The 25,830-nt window shown below is 39.5% G+C and overlaps 1 protein-coding gene across 1 annotated transcript in view; it reads left to right on the top strand.

The window, feature by feature from the left end:
• The window catches only part of MAP7D2 (MAP7 domain containing 2), a 92,613-nt gene that overhangs the window by 52,070 nt on the left and 14,713 nt on the right, over window positions 1–25,830 (top strand). The window contains exons 3-8 of the mRNA XM_065641134.1: window positions 1,843–2,006; window positions 9,823–9,937; window positions 12,834–12,944; window positions 14,257–14,379; window positions 17,276–17,424; window positions 20,357–20,484. Of these exons, the coding sequence (XP_065497206.1) occupies window positions 1,843–2,006; window positions 9,823–9,937; window positions 12,834–12,944; window positions 14,257–14,379; window positions 17,276–17,424; window positions 20,357–20,484 (790 nt within the window). The remainder of the gene's footprint in view (window positions 1–1,842; window positions 2,007–9,822; window positions 9,938–12,833; window positions 12,945–14,256; window positions 14,380–17,275; window positions 17,425–20,356; window positions 20,485–25,830) is intronic.

Below are 25,830 nucleotides of genomic sequence, written 5' to 3'. Positions count from 1 at the left end.
TGGAAGTTTAGAAAAAAGCAACAAGTTCCTCAGAAGAACCAACCTTTATGCAGCCAGCAGGTACTTTGCAGTAATATAGAATAACCTTCTCATCAAAGCCCAAACTCAGTAATCAGTGGTTTAGTATCTAAATTAAGGAACAACAATTGTATGTATGTCTGTGATGACAGAATGGTTTGCTTCTCTGTCCAGAATCAACCACAGGTTTCACCTACTTACTCAAAAGGTAATCTTAGCACAGTCCCTGGACACTTCACTTTATTTTTATTATTTATCAACTCCAGCATGCTGTTTTCACCTGCTCTAACTGACATGGGTAGTAGTCTTTAACAATTAGTGACTGGTCACTTGTCTTCCACTGTCTCTGAGGTAATTCTTTGTGTTGACAAGTCTGATTCTTCATGCTTACAAGTCCAGGCTCACCTGCAGCACTGACACCCCTCTCTTACTGCCCTGTTCTGCGGGGTGGAGGAAGAAACAAGTTCCCATAAAGCAAAAGGGGAAGACAACATCAACCATTTTAAAAAAAAAATAAGGTAGAAGGTCGTCTGTAAAGCAGGTTGGATGTGAGGAAGAAGTATCTTGGGAAGATCCAGTATTCGAGGAAAAGAAATGCAACTGTTGGAGAAGGATCTGGTGTTGGGGGTGACTCTGGCTTTAAACCCTGGGACTTGAGGATGGAGTGGGGCTAGAAGGGACTGAAGGTCACAGCTGTGGTTGAACCTGAGAGCAGGAGCTATGGGGAAAAGGCTGATCTGAGAAGAGGGACTTGAGATGACTGGGCAAGAGCATAGGACTGATGGGAAGATGCTGAGAGAGAGTTAAAAGAGCAAATATTTGCTGTCCAAGGAAGCAGGAACTGGAAAAGCAGACTGAAGGTGAATAGGTGAGCAGGATGAAGGACTAGCTCTTGTACAAACAATGTTAATTCTGGCCTTCCCTAACTTCCAAGTTCTTAGCCTGGCAACTGTGAGAAAATTCCTTCTTTGATATTGGCTGTACGTGTGTTTGTATGTGACTTTACAGGCTTGTGTGTATATAGGCATGCTTATTGAACTCCTCTTTCTTGCCTTTTTGTGGCATACACTTGCATGAAAAGAGGATTTTTTCCTCGTGATTTGTCACAGTGACTTCTGCTACTCGTTACCTTATGTAAACCTGAAGCAACAGTCCTTTGTGTAGTGTTGCAGTCTGAATTTCTGCAACAACAAGCTAATGTGTCATGAAGATTAAAACTCCAGTTGGAATAAACAACTGGGCAAACCCTCAATAATAGAAGTAAATTTTTTTTATGCAAAGAGGCAGAAGTGGATAACGATGTAGCACCAAATTATGAACAGAATAGTGTATTTTCAAAACGTAATAGAAAACTTAGCGTATGTTTGTGGGTTTTTTCATATATTTATTTTGAAGACAGCCCCATAATGAGAAGCAGGTTTAAAGAAATTCCAAGGGCTTTTGCTTCAGCATGTATAACTGATTCACTTTAAAACCTGAGGGAATATTTGTTATGTCTTAAAAAACAATTTGGCTTTATGCTACAGAGGGGTTTGAAACATAAATTAAAAAGAGCTGTTAACTATTTTCTATACTGTTTTTACATAGGTAAGGGGCACAGACTGTCACCTTGTGCACAAAGGTCTTACCAGTTTATTTATTGAGCAGATCACTTAGATTTGCTAATCATTCCAGCACTTCTGTGCACTATATTTTTGATCTGAGTGGATTCAAAACCTGTATACTTGTATTTGTTGTTTTACTCTATTGTTTCATGTTATCAAATCATTTTAAAGCAGGAAAAAAATTTGCAGAAAGTAAAATGCAACTTTTTCTCTGCCTAAGCTGCTAGGGAACAGCAGATACTGGAGAAGGAGAGAAGAGCAAAACTTCAATATGAAAAGCAAATTGAGGAGCGATGGAGAAGACTAGAGGAGCAGAGGCTGAGAGAGGAGCAGAAGAGAGCAGCTGTTGAAGAAAAACGGAGACAAAAGCTTAAAGAGGAGGAGGTAAAGTCCACTGGGAGATGTATGGCAGAGCAACTCTGTATGGTAGCATTAAACATAGCTGAATATTGACATGCATTAAACATTGATCTCTCTCTTTCCACCCCCCCACTCTGAGATGTGTGGGTATTTCTCTGGGAACTGGAAGCACACATCACCACAACTATAAATACACTACTCACTACTACTGCTGGTACATCAAAAACACTTTCCAAAGTTGTTGTGGTTTTTGTCTCTTGATTTTTGTCTGATCTCGCAGAATAGTCATCTACCTGTGCTAACATATCTGGGACTCTGTCAGATGATAAAGCACTAGCTTTCGAGAAGGTAGCTTTTAAAGATGAGCGTTTCCATAAAAGGGCAAGAATTTTCTTACTGTTTTGTTTACTGTCCATGAAACTGAAATAATGTTTATTAAAATGTTTTGATTTATTTTTCCTCAGTGACATAAAATCAGAAATTTATTACTTAAAGCAGTGAAGAATCTAGGCTGGTTTAAAATTCTAGCACAGAAAAGAATTTATCAAATATCTTTTGAAGCATCTTCATATTCTTCCTCTCTTCTCTCCCTGCTGAGATCATTTAGTTTTCTTTTTTGCTCTAGTGAGCCCAATTTCTGATGCAGATCTCTGAATGCAGTGTATATGTCTCTCTGCATGACATTCTGTAGAAAACACTAGCATCGCTACTGCAACTGATAAAGAATTAATGATTTTTGGAAAAGGGGGCAGTGGGTTTTTTTAAAAAAAAAAACGCAAAGAGAAGATATTTCCCTAGTTCCTAGATAAAAAGGCTCAGAAATCCACAATTATTAACCTTCCTTTTTTTTTTTTGCCCCCCATCTTTTGATCACGATGTCTTTGTAAAAGAGGTAAAACACTTCTGTATGGGATCAGAATAACATACTGCTGTCCATTGACATTTTTTTTTGTTTGAGTTTTCACTTTAACCTGAAGATTATATCCTGCCATTCCTTTTTAAATGGTAACATACTGATTGAGGCTTCTGTCATGTAGTTTTGTTCAAATATTGATAAGAAAAATGGCAAAAACAGAAACAAAGGGTAGGCAGTCCCTCTCCTTCTGTGTTAACATCATTGACCTGACGTCTTCCTTCCTGAGTATTTCTTGTTGTAATAACCTTTTGCAGCTAAACAAAATTGATCCTCTTTATGGGGGATTGTAAGGAAAAGTGATAAGTAAGTACAAAATCTTCCAAAACCTTGTCCTCAAAATTTGCACCAGAGGCAGGAGGTGTGAGAAGGGTGAGCAGCTGCCTGCTTTCATTGCTTTCATGGTTTGCCTGTGCTGGAGAAATCCGAACAGGGTTGGCAGACATAAGAGAGGCTGAGCCAGGTCAGACCCAAAGATCTGTTCAGTGGGGACCCATCTCCTCTCATGGCCTCCTGCACTTGCCCAAAGATGGACATGAGAAGAGGCTGAGCACACAGCGATGTTTCTCCCAAGCATCAGCAAGCCTGTTACAGCTCCCCAACACCCCATACATGTGATGGGAGACTTCTCTAATGGCGAGGGAAAGGCTTGCTGCCTCCGAGTGTTTGGTCGCAATACAAATACCACTCCTAGCTCTGTTCACTGAGCTGGTCCTTCAAGCTTAAACTGCCCAAAACCTTTTGGGAGCCAAGGCAGGCCCAGGCCTGGCTCATTTCACTTTCCTTTCCTCCCTCCTCCCAGGCTGAGGAACCTGAGGGAAGGTACGTGGGCAGGAGGACAGGAGAGGATGCTTGTTTGGGAATGGATTAGACCTGGTGGGAGGAAAAATACAGGAGCCTCTGAAAGAGGGGAGGGTGCACAGGGGAATAATTTGTAGAACAGGGGAGGATGAGGGAAGAAGGAAATTGGGAAAAGGAGACACCATCGCCTCCTGGCTTCCCTTCATGGTTACTTGTCATTCCCTCATTTCTTGAAATCCACTTGAATTCTTCTAAAGGATCTGCCACATCCCACCTCCCCAGCTCTTCTGATGAACTCCTCAAGCCCTATATGTGTCGTAGCAGTGGAGGTCTGAGTAAGGATGGTGATGAAGTTGCAGCTCCCTGGGCATTGCAGGTTACTCACTGCTCCTGAGACATTCCGGACATTTGAGGCCTTCTTTACTGGAAGAGCTTTGAACCTGCGTTTCCCACATGCGTGTTTGGGGTGAGGGGGTGCCCTGGCCAGTGAGTCAGTGTATTGCAGCATGTCCTCAGTGTGTCTCCTTTTAGCACTGGCTTACACTGGATGGGGACTGGAGCACTCATTTTACCTGCTCATCAGGTGTCTGAAGTGCCAAGTAGAGAGATTTTCTTCCTTGCTCTCTGCCTTATTGGTTGTCTTTTATATCTTCCTTAAGTTTTTTTTCTTTGCTTTTTACCACAGCAGAAGGCAGTGCATATTTGTGATAGGAACGGGTTATATAAATCTCTCTCTAGAAAATGTTGTTGTATCTGTAAGAGTTTTAGAGAGATTAATCGCTCCTAAACTGTGGGGCTTGTTGGCTTCCTACATCAGGGCATCCTCTGCTTGGCTGTTTTGCATGCAAAGGACTTCTCAAAGAGGAGGTGGCTAAAGTTCAGTTTATTTTGCTTACCTTTTCCCCTCTGCAGTGCCAGATAAGAGATGGTGATTGTGACGGTCTGGGAATGGAGGTGTTCTGGCAGAGTTCTCCGGGGCAGCTGGAGCTTGTTGCAGAGCACACAGGAGTTCCTCAGACAGGAACCAAATAAATTTGTCTGAATATCATCCCGTGTGCATTGACTGCACCTTTCTTATCTGTAGAGGTCTTCAGTAGCACCATCCTGCCCTCCATATTACCTTTAAAGCTGCCTTCTTCCTTTAGTAATAAGTGGTCCCTGAGCCTTGAGTAAAGACATGTGGTGTTGTTCAACAGGAGCTATTTAACACTTGCCTTTTACAGTAAGTAGCCAGTGGCTTTAGGACTTGATAAAAACAAAGCTAGTCCTCGTCCAGTTAAAATAATTTTTTCCCTTTCTCTATCTTGAACTTCCATGCAACTTGGAAGTAGCTTGCAAGTAAATGTCTAGCTGTGCACAGGGTATTGGCAAGTCTCTGTAGAAGCTATGTTCTTCTGTGCTTGTATTCCATGAGACAACAGGAGCATCACCTGTATGAGCCACGTCTAGGATACTACTGCGAATAAAAGCAATAACATCCATCTAGTCAAAGATCCATTTTTAATAAAACCATCAAATTTCTTTTAAAAGGAATTTGATAAAATTAGTACTGATCCTACCAATATATTAATGTTTAAATGAACCACTACTGGTAGACAGCATCAAATCTAATCCAGCACTCAGACTTGAAAGATGGATGTAACAACTGCTAAATGGAAAAGAATATCCTGCAGCACTGGAGAGATTGTTTTGGTGCACTATTTGTTAACATTTGTAAAAAGTATGCATTTAAACACAAGAGAGTGAAAAACTCTCAGGATGCTATAGTGTTAATTAATTCAGTACAATTCAAAGTTAATTACTTTTTCAGTCATGATATATGGAAGTAGTAACTGCTTTCCAAACACATTTTGGCAATTCTGACTGGAATTCAATTGCACGAGTAATACAAAAATTTTCCTCCAAACTGTTTGAGGCTGCTATGCAAGCAGTCTCTCAATTTTCTGTGTGATAGACATGAGCAAAATTTAGCCCTTGTTCCAACACTGACCATCCTCTGCTCCCCCTGCCGTTACCGGCTGCTGCAGCAACTCCCTGTGCACTGTAATGCAGAGCCTGCATTTGTCCAGTGTTCTTTGGTGCACACACCCTTAATAAGTGTTCCCTTTCTACACACCCATGATTGTAATTGTTTGAGAATATAAATGAATTCTATTCAGGAGGGTAGTTTATTTTTAAAATAGTGTATTGCTTTTTAATGTGTTCTTTAAACAGAAAATAACAGAGCTCTTCTGTTGCTATGTGGAAGAGCCACTCAAAAGATGAAGCCAACTGATAACGTCAGGGAACAGTGAGCTACTTACATACAGTGCTGATGAATATATAAAGTGAAGAGGAAGAGAGTTTTCGGGCTCTGTTAGGTGTTTGTATTATAGGTATAGTGTAGATTGTTTCAGAATTATTTGCACAAATTGTTTTACATCATAATACTTGTAAAATGAGTTTTTTGCTTGTTTTCACATCTGTGTCATGTTTAACATAGAGAAAAGGAAAGCACTTCAGTCAAATTACTTGTATTCTCATTATTGGCTTTTGGGTTTGTTTGGTTTTGGTTTGTGTTTTTTTAATTCAGGCAGTGCAAACATTCGTTCTGTTCCTTCGTCTGAGGAAAAACTGGATGAATAACTGGATTTTGGAAAGTAACATGCATATTTTAGATATTCGCGGTAGATGGCTCTCGTTTTATGGTTCTATTCATTCTTAATTTAACCTACACGCAAAACTTGTACATTACAGTTTTTCTGTGGAAGCTCACTCTATCTTTAGTGCAGAGATTATTTCTTCTGTCTGTAGCTGTTAAGACTTCCCAAATGAGGATCACATGGATAGTTGGATATGTTTTTGAGAAAGTCCTTAATCTGTAACATAGACTGAATGGTTTTGCATGTTGTTTGGTGATGCAGGAATGCTTCCTCTTGCTGTTTAGTTTTCATCACAGGCTAAATTATTAATGTATGAGTTGTTTACGCTATGCTTCCTTATGTCTTATTGTTTTCTTTGGCTTTTTAGTTTTGTGCTAACTTAAAATGGTTTTTAAATAGCCATCCTTTCTTTGTGGAAAAAGGCCTTCATATTGTTCTTTATCTAAGCGATATCTGCAGGGTTTCATGAGGTTTAATAATTATGTTCTATAGTGCTTTAATGAAAGACTCTTTGCCAATGAAATGGAATCATCCTCTCCACATCATGTAATTGAAGATTTCAACCTCAGATTGTAGGTAGCGTGGGCTTTCAAATTTGCGTGGAGAATCTTTTAATTTCTTTAATCTATTTTATCATGCTTTTTCTTCTTAAAACAGTGCTTTTGTAGTAGGTGGTATAAGGTGGTTTGCAAACTACAGAATATTGCTGGTCCTTGCTCCAGGCAGCATTAAAAAAAAAAAGGGGGGGGCAAACATAAATCACCCAGATAATTGAAAATTGACTTCTTTCGTCTTATCTTTTTTGATTAATGGCTAACAATATTCATTAGATGTGGAAGGAAAGGAAGATTCTGTATAAGTGTATGCTTCATTGAGGAAGAAATGAGAGAGTGATTTTCCTTTGTGAAGAGTGTGGGTAGCAAGGTATATTGGGGTAAGATGCATAGTAGAAGAAAGTAATAAAAAGAAGCAGACTTGCAAAGAAGAACTGGTAATGAAATAGGAGGCAAGGCTTGGAAAGAGTAAGTACAGAAAAAATACTCAAACAGAATTAAATTAATGTTGGGAGGTGGGAAGTTAAAAGCAAAAAGTGCAAACTTGAAATGCAAAGCCAGCACACACAGGTTTTAAATGTGAAAATTACATCAAGTAGCAAGAGAAGAAAGAAAGACTGTAGCAAACTAAATCAGAGGGCAGTGACTTTGGATTCCAGAGTCTGGAGCTTTCTTTTTTTGCCCAAAATATGGACAAGCAGCGGTAGGGTTTTTCTGTGCTGTTGCAGAAGAGGCTGCGCTTGAGCTTTGTGATGCTTTGTGCGTTTGCTCTGTAGGGAGAAAAAGGAGGAGGAAAGGCAGAGAGAGCATTTGCATGCCTGGCTGGACACCGATGGCACTGCCTAGACAGAAGGGGGAAAAAAAGCGGGGGGGAGGGCGGGGAAGCAGCTGCGGGATTTCAGTGGTCTTTGCATGATGTTACCTGATAGACTCTGAGCTAAAGATGTAGAAGGGAGACAAAAGTGAAGGGAGAGCTCAAAATGCATGACCAGATCATCTTCATGGAGATGGCAGCAGAAATTGTAGCAATAGGGTGGGTCACCTGGCCAAAAGGTAACAGGGACAGGACAGCTGGGAGTGATAGGAAGAATATGCAAGAATTGCCTTTTTTTCACTCTTTGTTTAGAGGGTAATATAATGGAATTCTTTGTGGTACAAGTGGTTTGTAATAAAATTAAGAGAGGAGTGCTTAAAGACAAATGGTAGTGGCTTGCTGTTGAAGATGATGGATAATTGGTAGCAGGGTTGGATGAGGTGGAAAAAATTAGGTTCAAAGTAAATTACTCGAAGTCGTGGAGGTAAAAGAGATTCTTCAAAGATGTGAAAGAGATAGAAGTATATTGCAGATAACCAGAAGACAATGAGAGGGCATCTGGCATTGTAGAAAGCCAGTCAACATAGGCAGAGCCCCATGAAGGTAACACAAAATTTACTGGTACGTGCATAGAAGTTCCAGGCATGGTGGTGAGTGGAGGTGCCTGATGTTAGGGTCTGATCTGCTGAAGGAGCTACCTGAGAGACAACAGGCTCAACATCAGTGCAGAGCCTGAAGGAGACCTGCTTGAACAGACACTGAACAAAGACTTGAACAAAGTCATGAATCAGTGAGAGAAAGTGATCTGGCCAAGAGATGCAGGAGAGGTTTTCCATGCAGTTGATCTGAGCTACCAAGAGATATTAGGCACAGACCAGAGGATTGGTAGAAATCGAAGGAGATATGATGTAATCCCAGAAACCTGCAGGATCAAGAGTTAGAAGTGGATGGAGTAGGAGTTTTATACTAGACCAAAAGGACATAGCAAAGGTAGTAAGTCATAGGACCCAAAATATTAATAGGCTCAAAGGCCTAAAAAATATTGGGGCAGAAAGAGTAGGCTCATCTTCCCAGTAGGGGTTGGCCTGCTGAAGTGTGAGGATGAGGAAGCTACCAGATGGGAATGAGGTACTGGGAGGAGGAAGAGAAGAGGGTGGTAGATGATGGAATGGTGGGTGGGGAAGAACCAGGTTTTGTCTGCTTGAAAGATGGAAAAGAAAAGGTGCAGAGGTCATTGCCACAGCAATAAACCACTGAGAAAGTAACAGAGGGAGGAGGTGGGAACAAAACTGAGTGGAGGTCTTTGAGTGAGATTTAGGAGGTGGTGGAGAGGGAACAAGACAACTATACGTAGCTGTAAGTGAAAGGCAGAGCAGGATTGGGGTGGGGAGGGGGGAAAGAAATCTCCTTGTTCTTCCTCATCTGAAAATCCTAACTCATCAAGCCATGGAGGAGAATGTGGGGGTGGAAGGAAAAAAGAAATAAATCTCAGAACAGCACAGTCTGGGCATACACTAAAAAAAACACACAGGGGAAAAAATCAGAAGCTCTTTGATGCCTGGACTGTAAAGAGCACAGTGGAAGAAAGGAGGGAGTTCTTGTAGAAATAAATAAATAAATAGGGCATCCTGCAAAGTAACCTACTTTGGGTTTGAAGTGATCATTTATCTGCGTGGCTAGGAGGAGCAACTGGCATTGCAGCAATTTAGCTGTGCTCAGAAAGGGACGGAAGGAAAACCTGAGGTCTGCATAGACAAGAAGGAGTTAATGCTTGTCGAGCATTATTCTTATACAAATTAAGTCCAGAGCACAGCAGCAACCGCACCAGCAGGAGCAGATGCTAGGCAGTGATGCAACCTGTGTTATTTACTTAGGCCTCTGTAGTGACCTCAGTGGCTTGCAGACAAAGGATACACATATCTGGAGGTAGGCTTGCATGCTGATACTTTCTTTATTCAGTCCTTTTTCTTTTATTGCAAACAAGCTCCTGTAATCATCTCGTGTGAAGCAACAGGGGAACTGTCTATTTTTAGCATGGTTTCAGAAGGAGGAAAAAAAAAAAGCCCTCAAACAACTGACTCAGATTTGGTTTGTGTTTTTGTACCAAAATAACCAGGAACGTTTAGAAGCCATGATGCGTCGGTCCCTTGAACGCAGCCAGCAGCTGGAGCAGAAGCAGAAGCGATGGTCGTGGGGAGGAGCACTGGCTGCAGGCTCAGGAGGGAGAGACGGTGAGTGAAACGGGCTGCCTGCATTGCAGATCTTGAAGTGCAAAATGCATGAGGTTGTGGAGATGGTAAGGATGATGCATTTTATAGTTAGCGTGGTACTGCCTTGGGGCGTGAATAAATGCTTTGTAATTGTCTGCCAGGCTTCTTCTCACTTATACCTTCTAGGGAGAAAGGGCACTCCTAACTTTAGGAATGCGGATCATTTTACTAGAGTAACCAGAATCTGTTTGAAGGATGCTAAGTGCTAAAATGAAAATTTATGCTCTCTCTCCCTTATTCTCTTCCTCCGCATTGTCTTCTTATGCACACAGTTAGCAAATTTAATATTCACCAAAGGACTGAGTGCTGTCTAAGCCTTGCAAAAGATGATCTGGTTTTGTTTGGTACTTCTAAAAACCTGATGGGAATTTCTAGATGACTATGCAGCATGTGCAGTTAAAATAGTTTGGTTTTTTCCCCCACATACTTTTTGTTGCTGGTCTTTTTGATTTGGCTTCAGAACAAATTATTTTTATTATATAATCAGTCATGTACTGCTTTTGTATTTCAAAAAGATGCATGTTTTGTGTTTTAAATCATGTAATTTATTTAAATTTGTCAGGTTTGAATAAACATGTTATGGGGAAAAATATCCATGTTTGGGTGACGGTGAAAGATGACAGTTACTCTCTTTTAAACAGTGTATAAATATACTTAACTCTAAAAGGGCAAACTCTGTTTAACATCATACTTTTGATGGTATGCCATCAAAAAAGCCAGGAAGTTAAATATATATGATAATAAAAGAAGTCTTCTGTACTTTGAGAAAGAAACCAGCTTGTCTTTGTGATGCAGTTTATGCTTAATTCCAGCTCCCCCAACATATTCAGTAATTTCTTTCACCTCTTTTTGCTCTGATTTCTCTGCTGTGTAGGTGAATCAGAAAATACCCCACCCCCTGTTCTAGGTTTAGCTGCCAACACCCTTCCTCCAGACCCTGTGACCTCTACCGCTCCTGCTGATTCCGTCAATGGTATTTCAGAGAATCACAGCACCATCGTGTCTCATTTATAACTGTTCTAATCACTGTAATCCATCCACTGATCTCGTCCTTCCTAACCACTGTTTTCTTATTATTTCAGTCTGGTACTCTACGGCATTACCCTTAGTGATGTGGACCAAATGTCTTTTTAATTTCCTTTTAATTTTGCCATGGTGGAGCAGTGCATGCCTCACATTCTAGCACTGTAGAGGCATTTCATGTTTTTTTCACTAACTGTAGGCTTCTACTGCTCAGATTCTCATCTCTGTTAATTCTGTGGGCACTCTGTGTTTGTGTGTGTATGTATGTGTAAATATAATTACACATATTTGACAGTTCTAATGGGCGTGTGCAGGTGCTGTTGAAAAAAATTTAGTTGCACAGTAAGAGAAAATGTGTTATGGAGAGCATATTTCATCAAAACGGTCCTCTTTTTCACCTCAAGGGCCTATTTCTGCAATATTTTAAGAACAAGCAAATTTAGTATAAATAGCCATGCTACGTTTTCAGCCTCTTGAAGTGGATTTTGGCCAAGATATTTGTAACAAACTCAAGTAGTTGACTTTATTTAGGCAATCATGTTTTGGGGTTTTTTTCTATTCTTCAGTTATCTTTATTATTCACATAAAAGGACAGTGAAGTAGATGAGGATTTCTAATTTTGATTGCAAATGTACTTGGCATTTTGAAAATGTAACTCAGCTTGTGCTTTTAAGAACTAGGTTCCTTCTCTCTCCCCAAAGAAGGGGCCGAGCTTGGATATTACTACTGCAGAATTCACAGTAAATGTTGTTCCGCCTACCATCTCGCAGAACTATTACTTTTGTGCAAACAGATTCAGATTTTTGTACTAATTGTTGCTCATGTACCAAGAGACTTGGATGCAGAACTGATGTTTTGCAGCATACCAGCAGTATTCCTACTTTTTTAAAGCAGCAAATGTAGAGAATTGTATTCTTTACTGTAGTAGATAGAGGCAAATCTTGCAGACCCCACTGAGGCAACATTTCAATGCATGTAATAGGGAATGCAGTAACTTAGGGGCTGCAGAATTAGGGCCATATATATGTCTACAGCTGAAATTATTTTTGGTATAAAAGGAATAAAATTCAAATATAAAGGACAAAGTATCCATGTTTTTAGCTACTGAGCATCACGCAGTGATCGTCATATAGTAATACATTGTGGTAATACTTGAATAATGTTTTTGTGTCATTCAGTTGAATAAATGCCAAGGTAGGAAATATTAATAGGTATTGTGCTCAAACAATATTTCAGAAGAAAAATGAAAGCACTTGGTAGTACCAAAAAGCTTTTTTTTTTTTTTTTAAATTTTCTCAACCACAAAAAATATAAAGCCAAATCACTGGTGCCAGATCAGTCATTGAAACAGTGAGTTCTCATTTTACAAACATGCAAATGTTGGTTATTTCATTTCTGTATTGGAATAATACCTGAGGTCTACTCCAGCTCTTCCAGACTGAAAGTAGAGAGGAGGGGGAATGGAGATGAGGAGCTCAGAGTTCTCATGTGCACAGTTCTTTTCCTTTAGGTAACTTTCTGCTTGTGCTGGTACTGAATAACTTGTATCAGAGTGGCTTCATTAATTCAGGCCTGATATATAATTATTTGCCTGTGGCAGTATAAAAGATAGGCTGTCGTAAAATGGGAATGTTAAATTCACAAGCAGAAAAGTCGCATCCCAAAGCACGTCTTATAAAATGCTGGTCCTCCAGCAGTCAGAAGGAGCTTATCTCATGCCTTGCTCAGTGCTGTGGCCAGTGACAAGGGCCATGAGTACAAATGCGAGGTTAATTTGGGGAGTTTATCAACAGTGTGATATGAATACAAATATATTCAATGCGTCTCTCTGCAGCATGTGACAAACTTTCAGCTTCTACAATGAATCTGCCAAAGCAAATGGAATCGCCCATCAGTAAGCGCCTCTCCTCCTCCACAGCGGCAATAACACATTCCCCCGACAGAGGCAAGTGAACATGCTGGCCTCCTACCAGCATATATTCTCCTTCTGCTTAAAGCACTTCTTGTCCGTATAGCTATGTAATTCACTTATGTCTATTATTCAAAAGAGCTCAAACATTTGAGGGTTTGTAAGTTAATATCATAAGATAGTCTTGCAGCCTGTCCCAAAGACTGTGCTGCCATGCTGGAGAACCTAGTCCAGCAACAAATGCTTTGGGGTTTTTCACTGGTTCTTTTTCAATTTTCAATCCTCCAGCAAACAGGGCTGTAAGTACATGCTGTGTCTGCGGCAATTTCCTCTAACTGTACAGCTTGTGATCTTCTAGCCAAATAATGAAAAACAAGCAAACCAAACATGTGGCTCAACAGTAGACATGGGATGTACTGTGGGCAGAAGTACATCCAATGAGCCACCTGGGAGACTTCAATCTGGTGACTAGAGTTGTAGAGCCCTTTAATTTGATTTGAAACTCTGATCCGTGAGAGGCTCAGCAAAAGATGATCGTCTTGCAGGATTAGTGGTTACTAAATGCTACAGAGAGGACTGAAGGGTTTATCCCACTGTGAACTCTTTAGATTTTTTGTTTGTTTGTTTTGTGTCTTTTTTTCCTCCTCTGCCTCTTTCTTCTTTCTTTTTTTTTTAACTAATGAGAAAAATATATTGACTGAAATAAGTGGTATTGAAGGCTTATTTCTCGAATGGAAAGAGAAGGTAAATTTGCTTTCATTTCTGAATTGCTTAATGAAATCTCATCAGTAGCTTTGAGGGTTTTATGATAGATGGCTATGTATATGTGCATGTTAATAGGAACATCTATAAATATCTGTCTTATGTAGTTGACGCTTATATTTGTGGAGTAGGAAGGAATGCAGGCATGTTGTATAAATAAGACTTATATAATGGGGTGAGACTGCATATTTTAAATGCAGTCCAAGTATGTTTGGCACTCTAGTGAGTAGCGGCACTGTTACACTAACGTTTCACCTTGTCTACTCGGGAAGAAGGCCAACCTTTTTCATGCTGAATCATGAAAGCAACCATTTTGCAGAATGCAACATGTGAGAGCAAAATGCAATATGGTCTTAACCTTACCATGTTTATTGTACAGGTGGGAAAATATTTTAAAGCGATGGAGAAACTAGAAACCTTTTTTCAGAGGGAATGAAAGTTTTCTGTAAATATTTTAAATCTCAAACACTTCAGGATTTTTTTCATTTCATTTAATCATTTCATGATTTTGTTTCAGTTATTTTAATGTAACATTGTTTTATTTCTTTGCATTTTAAATTTTATTTCATTTGCTCCCATCCTTCAGCTCACCGCATGCATCTCAGTCCAATGGAAAACTTTATTGTTTCTCGACTGCTGACACCCACACAGTCATCTTTAGCCAGAAGCAGAAGTACATTAATGCTTTCTGAGCAGTATGATAATCCAGGTAAAAAAATGTGAATTACTCACTTTGAAACTGTCAGGGTATGGTTTTGGTTGCATTTGAGTAGTTACTGAAAGGAATGCAGTAGTATGAACCGAATGACAATTTACATGATAGTAAAAAATCAACGATGAACTAAATTGTTCATGATGGTGTATTTCAAAGCTTGAAAAAACATATCACCCTGTCTGCCTTGTTCTCAATGTATTTTTAAAAAGAACATAGTTAAAAAAAGAATTAACGAAATCACTGAGACCTAAGCCAATGAAAAACTGAATATATTCGTTTAAGAAACAGTTTTCTAGACCAGTGTGTGACACCTCTCAGAAGCTTTATTTGATACATGAATGTCATCCCCTTTCATACCCAAATAGTATGTAGAACAAAAATCCCAGTGCACCATTTGAGCCTTAATTATTTTTACCAAGGTTCCAGTTCTTTGCTGTTAAATTACTTTTTGCCTTAAACTGTGTCACTGTGTGCGTATTTTATATATATGTATGTATATATAAAATAAGTACCTACAGAAAGAGAGACACTGATAGGAGGGTGGCAGTTCCAGAAATTATTGATCTTTAAGAAACTAAAAATTAGGGATGCTAGTTACTGTAAATGGCAGTATAATAAAATTCTTATTTTGCAAACGTCTACAAAACTAATGTTTCCAGTTCTGCTAATATTTAGGCAAGTGCCTGACTTCCACAGTAGTTCCTGCTTCAAAGCCTTATCTGGTCATAGTGTTTGCTGAAACAAGGACAGAAGTTTAACAGCCGTTTTTACTTTTATTAAAAACGAAAAAAAAATCCCCACTCCAAACCCCACAGCCAAGTGCCTGTCTGCAAAAGGAAACATTTTTTCCAGGGTAAAACTAGTTAGATGGTAAAAGACTGGTCATCTCTATGATGAGTATTTTCATACACTGTTGTTGAAATAGGCTTAGGTCCTACATCAGTGCTTTTAATACAAAGCTATTTAAAAATTAATTCTTTGTGGGTTACTTGTTTGTTGCAGTGCATAGGGACATTGACGTTGAATGTCTCTGAAATTACTTGACTTGTTTCTACATTAAAAGCAGAATCCGTTGGAAGCAGAAATGTTGTCATATAGTATCTGGCCCATGAGAAAATTCCCAGTTTACTTACTGCTCAGGGATCAACTACTGCTAAGACTGAAAAAAGCCAACTCAAAATTAGATCAGTATATTCTGCTTAAAATTTTGAGGTGAATTGCTGGGACCACCTACAGATGCTGTTTTCCGTGTTGTATTTGACATTGAAGAAATCAATACAGGCTTCCTTTGTCCTTCCCTACTTGTTTTGTTTGTAAACTCCCAGCTTTATCTCTCTCTTCATTGGAGGATCTTTAAAGTAGCACGCTGGCAAGTCTGACGACGATACAATTTGGCCTGCGAACTGCTGTTTTTTTCCTTGAGCTGGAACAGGAGCGATGGTTCAGGGAACAGCTCTCTGAACCAGCGGCCTCCTGTTATCAGCTCACGAGGCAATCGAGCTGTAGCACAGGGTGCGAACGGCGTCGCTGCCCAGAGTGGCTGTCGACGGTTTTGCCAGTAATTGCCACCAAAAGGTTTGAGGGAGATCTCCCCTCTGTAGAAGTAGCTTCCTGAACAGCGAAGAGGGTTCTTCCTTTTCAGGAGCTCATGCTGTGCCTCATGTCATTTCGTTTGGGTCAAAATTGCTCTGCTCCTGCATTTTCTGTAAGCTTAGAAATGAGAAGCCTCAATTTAAGACTCTTTCTCTAGGGCAATGCATTATTAATGTCACTCCAAGTCAAGATATTCAGGCAAACACTTGTTACTGGACACATATAATTTTTTTTTTTTTTTACAGTTGAACTGAAAATACGTAAGCAGCACTTAAGTTTCCAAATATTTTTCTTAATATTCAGTGAATTTTTGCCAGCTTGCTGGCAAGTCAGTCAAAGAATACACAGGTCCAGTTAAACCTAAAAGCATACAAAGAGGCTTCATTAAAAAGTCTATAGGACTACCACCAATTAAAAAAAAAATGGAAATGTGGATTCCTTTACATTTAAGCTTAATTACTGCTTTTCCAAAGTCAATATCCTTCTTGACTTCAGTTGAGTAAGACTGGATGCACACTGTCACATGGTTACAATTAGTGTCTGTCTTATTAATAAAGCATATGCTCTGTTGATTGTTCTACATGTACGTGAAAGCTTCATCTCAGAACGCAATATGAACAAAAGCAGGAGTAAAATAGCCCATTTAAAAAATGTTCTGTTCATATTGCAAATAAAGAAAAACTACCCAGAAAGAGTTGTAATGTATATGTTGCACTCAAACTGATGTCTGCCACAAATAACAATAACTGAAATACCTACAGCAGCACGTAGTTTCAATTTGGGTTCGTTTTTCTGTTTTGTTTTTAAATTAAGTATTATTTTGAAAAGCAATTAAGGTATTTAGGAGCCTTTCCCATGTTTAGTCTTTAAAAAAAAAAAGCAACACCTATGCTTCTGTCACCTTTCCTGTTTTGCTGTATTTGTTCAAAAGTCACCCAACTAGAATTGTTTGATTACTCTTTTTATCATATGCAAAGGAAGCTGGACCTTTCAGAACAGAAAAGAATCACAGTTATAGTCAAGTGATTCAAAAGGTATATGAGTAAGAGAGCGATATTTTAGAGATAATTAAAAAAAGAAATTCTATAAAATGTTATGTTCAGTTGAGGCATTTTTAGTAAACATGGGACCATGTTGAATGTTTTATGTAATGTGATGATCTTTTGAAACACCTTTTAAAAAAAGATGAAAACTTACTTTGAACATTATAACATAAAAGTATGCTGTTTTCTCCTCTCCTTTACTCCCTCTGTCTGTGCTCCCTTTTTGCTCTTGCTATTGTACTATAACTCTTTAGTATTCCATATCTGTCCTCGTGTAGCACCAGCTAGTCCTCTTAAATCTCCCTACAAGCCTTCCCCCACCCGAAGCACCGACAGAAAGAAGGCAACTTCACCCTCTGCTCCCGATGCCATGAAAGGGGCTGCTGCAGCTGAAGTTACTCAGGTGGGTTTGCAATGTTTTTGATTTCACTTCTGGGTAAACTGTTGTGGCTTCTGGTTGTTATCTTTCTGTTTACATTCCTAAAAGTGAATTGCTATCCCTGTTGTAAAAACTGTAAGAAAGGAAGCCTTGCATGCATCTGTTGCTTTCATGCTCCTGTTTAGCAGCATTTTAATATCTTTCTCGTCCTGGGAATTGGTGTTGAGCCCTGGTGTTTGGAACAGCAACACCTTTATTTTCTGGGAACTGAGATTTTTGGCACTGGTGTATGTTTTTGAACTTGCCTGTAACTTCTGGAAATGAGGATGACAAATAGGATCTCACTAATGAATATGACTATCCAGTCTTGCTGGTTAATTAGCAAGTTTCACATATTTTGGAAACTTGCCAAGTGTATTAACAATGCCTCTTTTATACCAATTGCTCAATTCTTTCTGTGGACATTTTCAATGCTGTTTGCTTAAAAGATGCATTATTGATCCACTGTAGTTTCCAGAAAAGCAAAGGCAAGTTGTTCACCTTCACTGAGTCTACACAATGTATGGCATGTTTAAAAAAAAATACGCTAGGGCTGTAAAATTCATATAAGCTCATGTGCCTTGTAATAGTTAATAGTAGGAGCATTCATGCCATATAAATTAGATGCAAGCTGAAGATTTGTGTAGTGTATTTCTTAGGTGTGATTCACAGTGTTACACCCAGCAGCATTGCTGCAAGATTATGGAATCGGTGAATGGATTGGGTTGGAAGAGACCTTCAAAGCTCATCTAATCCAACACCCCTGCAATGAGCAGGAACATCTGCAACTAGATCAGGTTGCTCAGAGCCCCGTCCAGCCTGGCCTGGAATGTCTCCAGGGATGGGGTATCTACCACCTCTCTGGGCAACCTGGGCCAGTGTTTCACCACCCTCCTTGTAAAAAAAATTGTAAAAATGTAAAAAAAACATTACCCCTTGTCCTGTCACTGTAGGCCCTACTAAAAGTCTGTTCTCATCTTTCTTAAAGGCCTTTTCAAGTACTGAAAGGCTAGAATAAGGTCTCCCCGGAGCCTTCTCTTCTCTAGGCTGAATAACCCCAACTCTCTCAGCCTGTCCTCACAGGAGAGCTGTTCCAGCCCTCTGATGATCTTTGTGGCCTCCTCTGGACTCACTCCAACAGGTCCATGTCCTTCTTACATTGAGGGCCCCAGAGCTGGACACAGTACTCCAGAGAAGGTCTCATCAGACCGGAATAGAGGGGGGCAGAATCACCTCCCTCGACCTGCTGGTCGCGTTTCTTTTGATGCAGCCCAAGATACAATTTGCCTTCTGGGCTGCAAGTGCATATTGCTGGGTCATGTCCAGCTTTTCATCCACCAGCACCCCCAAGTCCTTCTCCACAGGGCTGCTCTCAATCCCTTCATCCCCCAGCCTGTATTGATGTCAGGAGTTGCCCTGACTCAGGTGCGGGACCTTGCAGGTGGCCTGTTGAACCTCATGAGTTTCACATGGGCCCACTTTTTGAGCTTGTCCAGGTCCCTCTGGATGGCATCCCTTATGTCAGAAGTGTCAACCGCACCACTCAGGTGGTGTCATCCACAAACTTGCTGAGAGTGCCCTCGATCTCACTGTATTATTAAACAGTATTATTAAACAGTAAATATTAAATATGAAACAGTAAATGTTAGTGTTAAACGGTACAGATCCCATTATGGACCCCTGAGGGACATGACTTGTCACTGATCTCCATCTAGATATTGAGCCATTGACCACTATGCTCTGAATGTGACCATCCAACCAGTTGCTCATCCACTGAACAGTCCATCCATCAAATCCATGTCTCTCCAGTTTAGAAAGAAGGATGTTGTGGGGGACTGTGTTAGAGGCTTTACAGAAGTCCAGACAGGTGACATCCATAGTTCCTCCCTTGTCCACTGATGTAGTTACTCTATCACAGAAGGCCACTAGGTTGGTCAGGCAGAACTTAGCCATGGTGAAGTTGTGCTGGCTGTCTTGAATCACCTCCCTGTGCCTTAGCATAGCCTCTAGGAGGATCTGTTCTATGATCTTCCCAGGTACAGACGTGAAGCTGACAGTGTGACCTTTAGTGTGACCAGCAGGTCTCGACTCAGCCATGCTAGCCTCTTGCCTGCCTTTACCTGATTTCTTACTCCTGGGGATGAAGAGCTCTTATGCTCAATGGAAAAACCTCCTTAAAGATCTGCCAGCTCTGTTCTGCTCCATTGTCCCTGGGGGCAGTTTCCCAGGGCACCCCATTGACTGACTCCCTGAAGAGCTGGAAGTTGGCTTTCCTAAAGTTCAGGGTCCTGACTTTTTGCTTGTCCCGTACCCCTCAGGACTGTGAACTCCACAAGCACATGTTCACTGCAGCCCAGGTTGCCTCCAATCTTGATGTCACCGATTAGCTAACTTGTTGGTGACCAACAGGCCCTATACTGCATCTCCCCTGGGTAGGGCTGTCTGTTACCTGGCTTACGAAGTTATCCTCAAAGCACTCCAGGGGTCTCTTGGATTGCTAGCAGCTCACCATGCGACTTTCCCAGGAGATGTCAGGGTGGTTGAAGTCCCTCAGCAGGATGAGAGCCTGCGAGATGACTGGGTGCCCTGCCGACCATGCCTTAAGAGGCATTTCAGGAGCATATAGATGATTTTGAAAACTCCACCCAGTGCCACCACCCCTCCCAAGAACTCTTGGAGAGGCTCTGATGTGGTGCTATCTGAAACTTGCATACTATGTCCATGTAAGACATGATTGGGGTTTTTTTATGTCTATGTAAAATAAACTCTGCACCCCAGTTGTGAGCTGGTGTTTAAAAAAACTTCTGTCTTTATGTTACACCAATCTGTTTATATGCCATCTTGTTAATAAAACTATTGGATATATTTTTGATGTGTTAATTCTAATTACGGAAACTAAAATGAACTGTACTTCTAGACCGAGAAGATAAAGAAAGAGAAGCGACCTACAACACCTGGTTCATCATCTGGGGTGGGATCTCCTCTAAGAAGGTCTGATTCTCCTGCTGCCATGTCCAGAAGATCTGCATCACCTGCAACACCTAAGTATGTCTTTCTTATTAGTGGTCTAATACACTGTGAGCTTCTTGACATAGATTCTTGAGGAACTTCCTCTGAAGTGTTACATAAAATCTAGTTAATTTTAGTTATGCTTTACACATATACAGATGGAGAGAGACGTAGATGAACAGATATATGTAAAATTGTGTTAGTGGTGACTAGAGACACTTCTCTGCCTTTTCTCAGTCTTTTGAAATTATCACAGCACATTTCATTATTAATGTGAAATTTTATTTAACATTTATTTTTAAACATGCTTTTGTTTTATTTGTTTTTGAAAAAACTCTGCCTAATGTGAAGAAATGCACAGAACATGAATACCAGCTAGAAATTCCAGCATTTAAAACGTGCATTTCCTATTGCTGGCATGACCATCTGGTTCCATAAATATACTTAACTATGTGTCATCTAAACCATCAGTTTTGATTTTTGCTAATTTGCAGACCTCTCTGGGTTTGTTGCTTTCTGTTGTTGTTTGTTTGTTTTTCATGCAGAGTTGTGGACCTAAAGCATATCTGGGCTTACTAACAACTGAGTTGCTCAGTTGTCTTTTGCAGACGCTCAAAACTGTAGTCCATGTACCACAGCTTACAACTCATAAGTCTAAGCAAATGTGTCTTCAGCTTTCTTAGAACAGGATGTTAAGTCTGGCTCAAATGAGAAGTATGCTAAAGTAGTCACGGTCTACAGTAGCTGTCTTATTTTTTTGTTCAGTTGTTTGTTTCTTTGTTTTTCCCTAGACCTGTTTGTGGGTCCCACTTACATCTTTAAAGTTATCTTCTTCTGTCTGATTTTATTTATTTTTTTAATCTGAATCTGGACATATTCTGAACCAGTCTTGATGATCCCCTTTCTGACAGATTTCTTCCACTTCAAAAACTAGCTGGTGTTCCTTTTTTGTTTCAGGTCTGAGTGCATAGCCCTTTAACAAAGTGTGATTTTGTGTGTGAATTTGGTCTTAGACAAAATTTAATAAACAGTCTGATTCTGGGAATTCTTTCTGTTTTGGATATCCCCTTGCACATAACTGGGAAATTGCAATTCTTGGTTCACACTATAGGGCCACGAATTCTCAAAGTTTCAATATTAATTATGTAACACGGTCAGATTCTGAATTAGGCAGATTTTCTGAAGAAAGTCAGTACCATTTCATATCATTGCAGTCAGCTTTTTTTCCTTACAGTTTTGAGCAAGTCATTGTCTAGTGGCACTCCAAAAGTTCAAGCTATAGAAATGTATATTATTCTGTAAGTTGCTGAAATATCCTGTTCCAAATGCGTCTTTCAGTTCAGTCAGCCAGTGTAAAAGACACACCAAGAGACATATTTAGTTAAACAAAATGATTGGTGGGAAGTGGGTTGCTGAGCGTGAAGCACTTTTGATAGACAGACATTAAAAAGTTTGGTATAGCTCATCACAGAGACATCTGGGGCGGGGGGGGAAGCCTTTGTGAAATAAACAGATGTTTAGTGCTTCATGAAAAAAAAAAAAAAAAAAGCCCAGTCTTGATTTCTAGCAGTAATTCACTAGTTTCCATAAAAGGTTAGGCGGAGATGGAGACTTTTTTCCCAGAGGTGCAGATTAAGAGAACCTTCTTATAGTAATATGTTTTCATGCCTATAAGGAATATAAACTGCAGTTTTTAGAGAAAGAAGCAGATGCTGTAGGGAGGAATTAAGGAGCCTGCTGGTGGGTTTCTCTGTGATTGTGAGCCACAGTAGTTATCCTTTCTTTTTCTTTTTTCCTTTCTCTCTTCCTTGAGAGAATCTGATTCTGACCACTTCTAGAAATGTATTACTGAGCGTTTATTCTTAACGTGGCCCAATTAGAACACCCTCCTTGACCTTATGAAAGATACAGTAAATAGAGTTTAAATCCATGTTTATTACTGATTGCAGAAAGATGGTTCTGCTTCAGCACTCTCAAAACTTCCCCTTAGAAATTTAAAATAAAATTTTAAAAAGGCATCTTGATGACCATTTTGTATTATTATATAAAGATATGCATTTCTTCATACAACTCAAATATCAGATAACGATCTGGCTGGTCAGTGGATTTAAATTTAGGCAGTCAGGAGTTTGAAACATTCCTTTAGATTGTATAATCTCATCTTTTCATTTAAAATTAACTTTGGAACATACATATAATTTTAATGTGACTGAATATGTAGACAAATATTAATTCTCCTTGCAAACGTGACAATCTGCTACAAGCTTAATCTTTCTCCTTCCAGCACACTACATGGCCAAAAAACTACCCTGGAAGAAATAAGAATACGTATTGTACAGCATCAGTAGTTAGTGATCCTGCATAGCACCTTAACTTTGAAAGCTGTTGAGGAAAGAATTAAGTATGGCCAGTGATTTAGATAATAATTAGCTGTATGCTTTTTTCTTCTTAAAAGTATGTGACTTGACATTCAGGTTTTCCTTGGTATTGTCCTAGTTATTAGTTCTTCACACTTGTCATCTTGGTTTGTGAGTGGTAGTCACTTGTCTTCCTTATGTGTTATTTCATAATTTATTAAAGAGCTCTTTTCATCATGGTAAAGTAACTGAAACAGGCTCAAACAAGACAATAACATTTCAACCTAAATAAATACAGTGATTGATGGCAGGATAGATTTGCAGTAATTAAATAAAATACAGTGTTTGAAGGTGCAAATTTTACTGAGAAAGCAAAATGATGAGCCCAAAACATAATGTTCGGGACAAAATGAGTGAACAGATATGGACCTAAAAAGGAGAAAAGGGCAAAAAAAATGTTGGGCAATAATGAAAAGCAAGGAAGGAATTCAAAGCTTGAATATATTTGAGAAAGTAAATAAATCAAGAAGTGTCACACAAGAAAGAAACCCAAAACTATTGCTTTGAATCCAGTGTGGAACAGCTGACAGATTCAATTTAGTGGATTAGAGAGCCAGGATAATTGAGAAATTATCTTATTTTTACAATTGCTATTGGATACTGAATGTGTAAAGTGCTTCTATTCTTCTGATCTTTCACAAGATCAATAATACCAGGGTTTTTTTGTAAATTTCTTTTGATGTTTCATCTCCAAAGATCTATACATTAATCAATTTATTCTTGTGGTATCCCTTGGAGAATAGGTAAGTGTCCTATCTTATAGACTGGCAAAGCAATAAAGCCTGTGTCCTTCACGTGTCTTTGGGTAAACAGTCCCTTTGAGATCAGTGGGACCTGACTGAACCAGGGAAGTAGGATTTAGTTTTAAGTGTCTTCGATAAGCCATAATATTAAACCAGTGAATAAAAATGAAAAGCTCTGACAAGCCCCTGTGTTAATTATTTTGTCAAAGCATTACCTCATTTGAGAAGGGGAAAGGGAAAAGGGACTGCGGCGTTGCTGGTGGGCAATGGTTCTTGGTTCATTTCCAATTCCCAGCCCGTGTCACTCTCCTCTGCTCAGTTTTGAGGCTGAACCTGTAACTTGGTGTTGTTTTGGGTGACATCCCACTGCAGCCATTGGGACGCACTTAGATGTCAGAAATGCACATGCTCAATCAAATTACAGGATACTGGTGAAATATGAACAAAGTACAAAAAAACCCCAAACTTTAAAAAAGTTTTTAAAATGACCTATTAGAAATGTGTCTGCCTGTGGTTAATTCCTCATAGAAGTCACTTCTATATCCTGTGGTGACCTAGTTTTAGGTTTTATTTGATATGTGCTACATTTACCACTCTTTGTTTTGCCTTTGAAATATAAAAACAATTAGTAGAATGTTGGATCAAGACTATTTTGAGGGTTTTTTTCAGCAGCTAGCTAGAGAATGGGCCAATTCAAGTTTTTGAAAACATTTGTAATAATGCAGCTATCAAAATATTTTGTAGACCTATGCTGAGTTTGTCCTCTTTTAAGAAATGTGAAAGAGAAATGAATCTCTCTGGCTAGAAAAGATCAAAACTAAGAGTGAAAGACAACTGCTTTTGAGAAAATATCACAGAGAGCAGGGCAAAAATGTCAGAGCCCAGGAATAGTTTGCAGTCAGAGCAATCTCAGAAAGCAGGCTTGAGAACATGCAAGCAAGCCCTTGGTGTGGTTTCAGCAGAGCTTTTGTTGAAGTGATAAGGATATAGAAGAAAAAAAATAACACAGCTGCGGCATTGCTGCAGATTTCTGATTTACGGTCAGCCTTCTGAACTGCTGTAACCAACAGCCTGTCACGTACCTGGCTTTTCACAAAAGCATGCTGTTCTCTCCCTTGCTATTTATGGACAAAATTGGATGTGACCTCTGATCTGTGTGCTACATGTTCTTTATTATCTATGCTTAGCAAAAGTAAGCTCAGAACCCCTCTTGTGCTGTTCCTGAGACATTCTTCTGCAGTATGGGCTGTCCCTCTTTTAACTAAATAAAAGTCATTGTAAATTAAGGACTAGTGGATCCCCAGACCTGATGGATGTTCTTGTAGTGCCTGTAGGGATCGTGATGAGAATGGCTTCTTACAAGCTGCTTCCCCTATGTCAGGGCAGTTAGGTGAGAAAACTGAGGCCTCCTGGCAGGTGGAAGATGCTTCCTGTACTTTTATATACCCTTGTAAAACCTAGTGACCGAGATGAGCGAACTGTCAGACAACTAACATGCTACCACTTCTTGGATTTTGACGATTTGTCGTTTTAATTCCTCTGATCCTCATCAGGCACATTTCTGTGTTTCCACATTATTACCAGGGTTTCATTACATCCCTTTCCTTTTCTCCTAAGGCAAAAATAAAACATTTTTTAAACATAAGCAGACCTCTGTGCAAGTGTTTATACCTTTTCCCTTAATAATCCCTTTTTTCTGTCTTCATAATCAAGTTTGACCCTTTCTGGTGAAAAGTAGCATCTTTTAAATACTTTTAGGAATGTTTTTTCAAGTAACAGTTCTGCCTGTCTCTAGGAATGCTAAAGATGCTAAGTTGACAATATATTCTAAATACAAGAGGGAAAACAGTGTTCATTTAATACTTTCTACTGGCATCTCATAAATGATTTAAAATTTTGGAAAAAAGAATCCTGATGGGTTTTCTCAGCTTTTCACTCCTTGTACTACTACACTGTCGTCGTCCTTGCAATAATCAGTCTTTTATATGCTTCTCCTTTTTACTTGCTTTAAAAACAGCAAAGGCATACTTGTCTCTTGTTCTTCTGTAGGTCTAAAAGTTCAAAGATGCATTACTTAAATAATACATTCAGCACATGTTTCTTGTCCAACAGGTAAGTTGTACAGCCAGTCTGCTCTAATTCCTATGCAGTGCAAGGTACATAGCTCTCATGACTAGACTCCTTCTTACCATCCTCTTTAGTTTGATTAGAGAACAATTACT

The sequence above is a fragment of the Caloenas nicobarica genome, chromosome 1, assembly GCF_036013445.1.
Source record: "Caloenas nicobarica isolate bCalNic1 chromosome 1, bCalNic1.hap1, whole genome shotgun sequence".
Taxonomy (NCBI): Eukaryota; Metazoa; Chordata; class Aves; order Columbiformes; family Columbidae; genus Caloenas; species Caloenas nicobarica.
The sequence above is the reverse complement of the archived record's forward strand: the minus strand, read 5'-3'. Positions and strand labels throughout refer to the sequence as shown.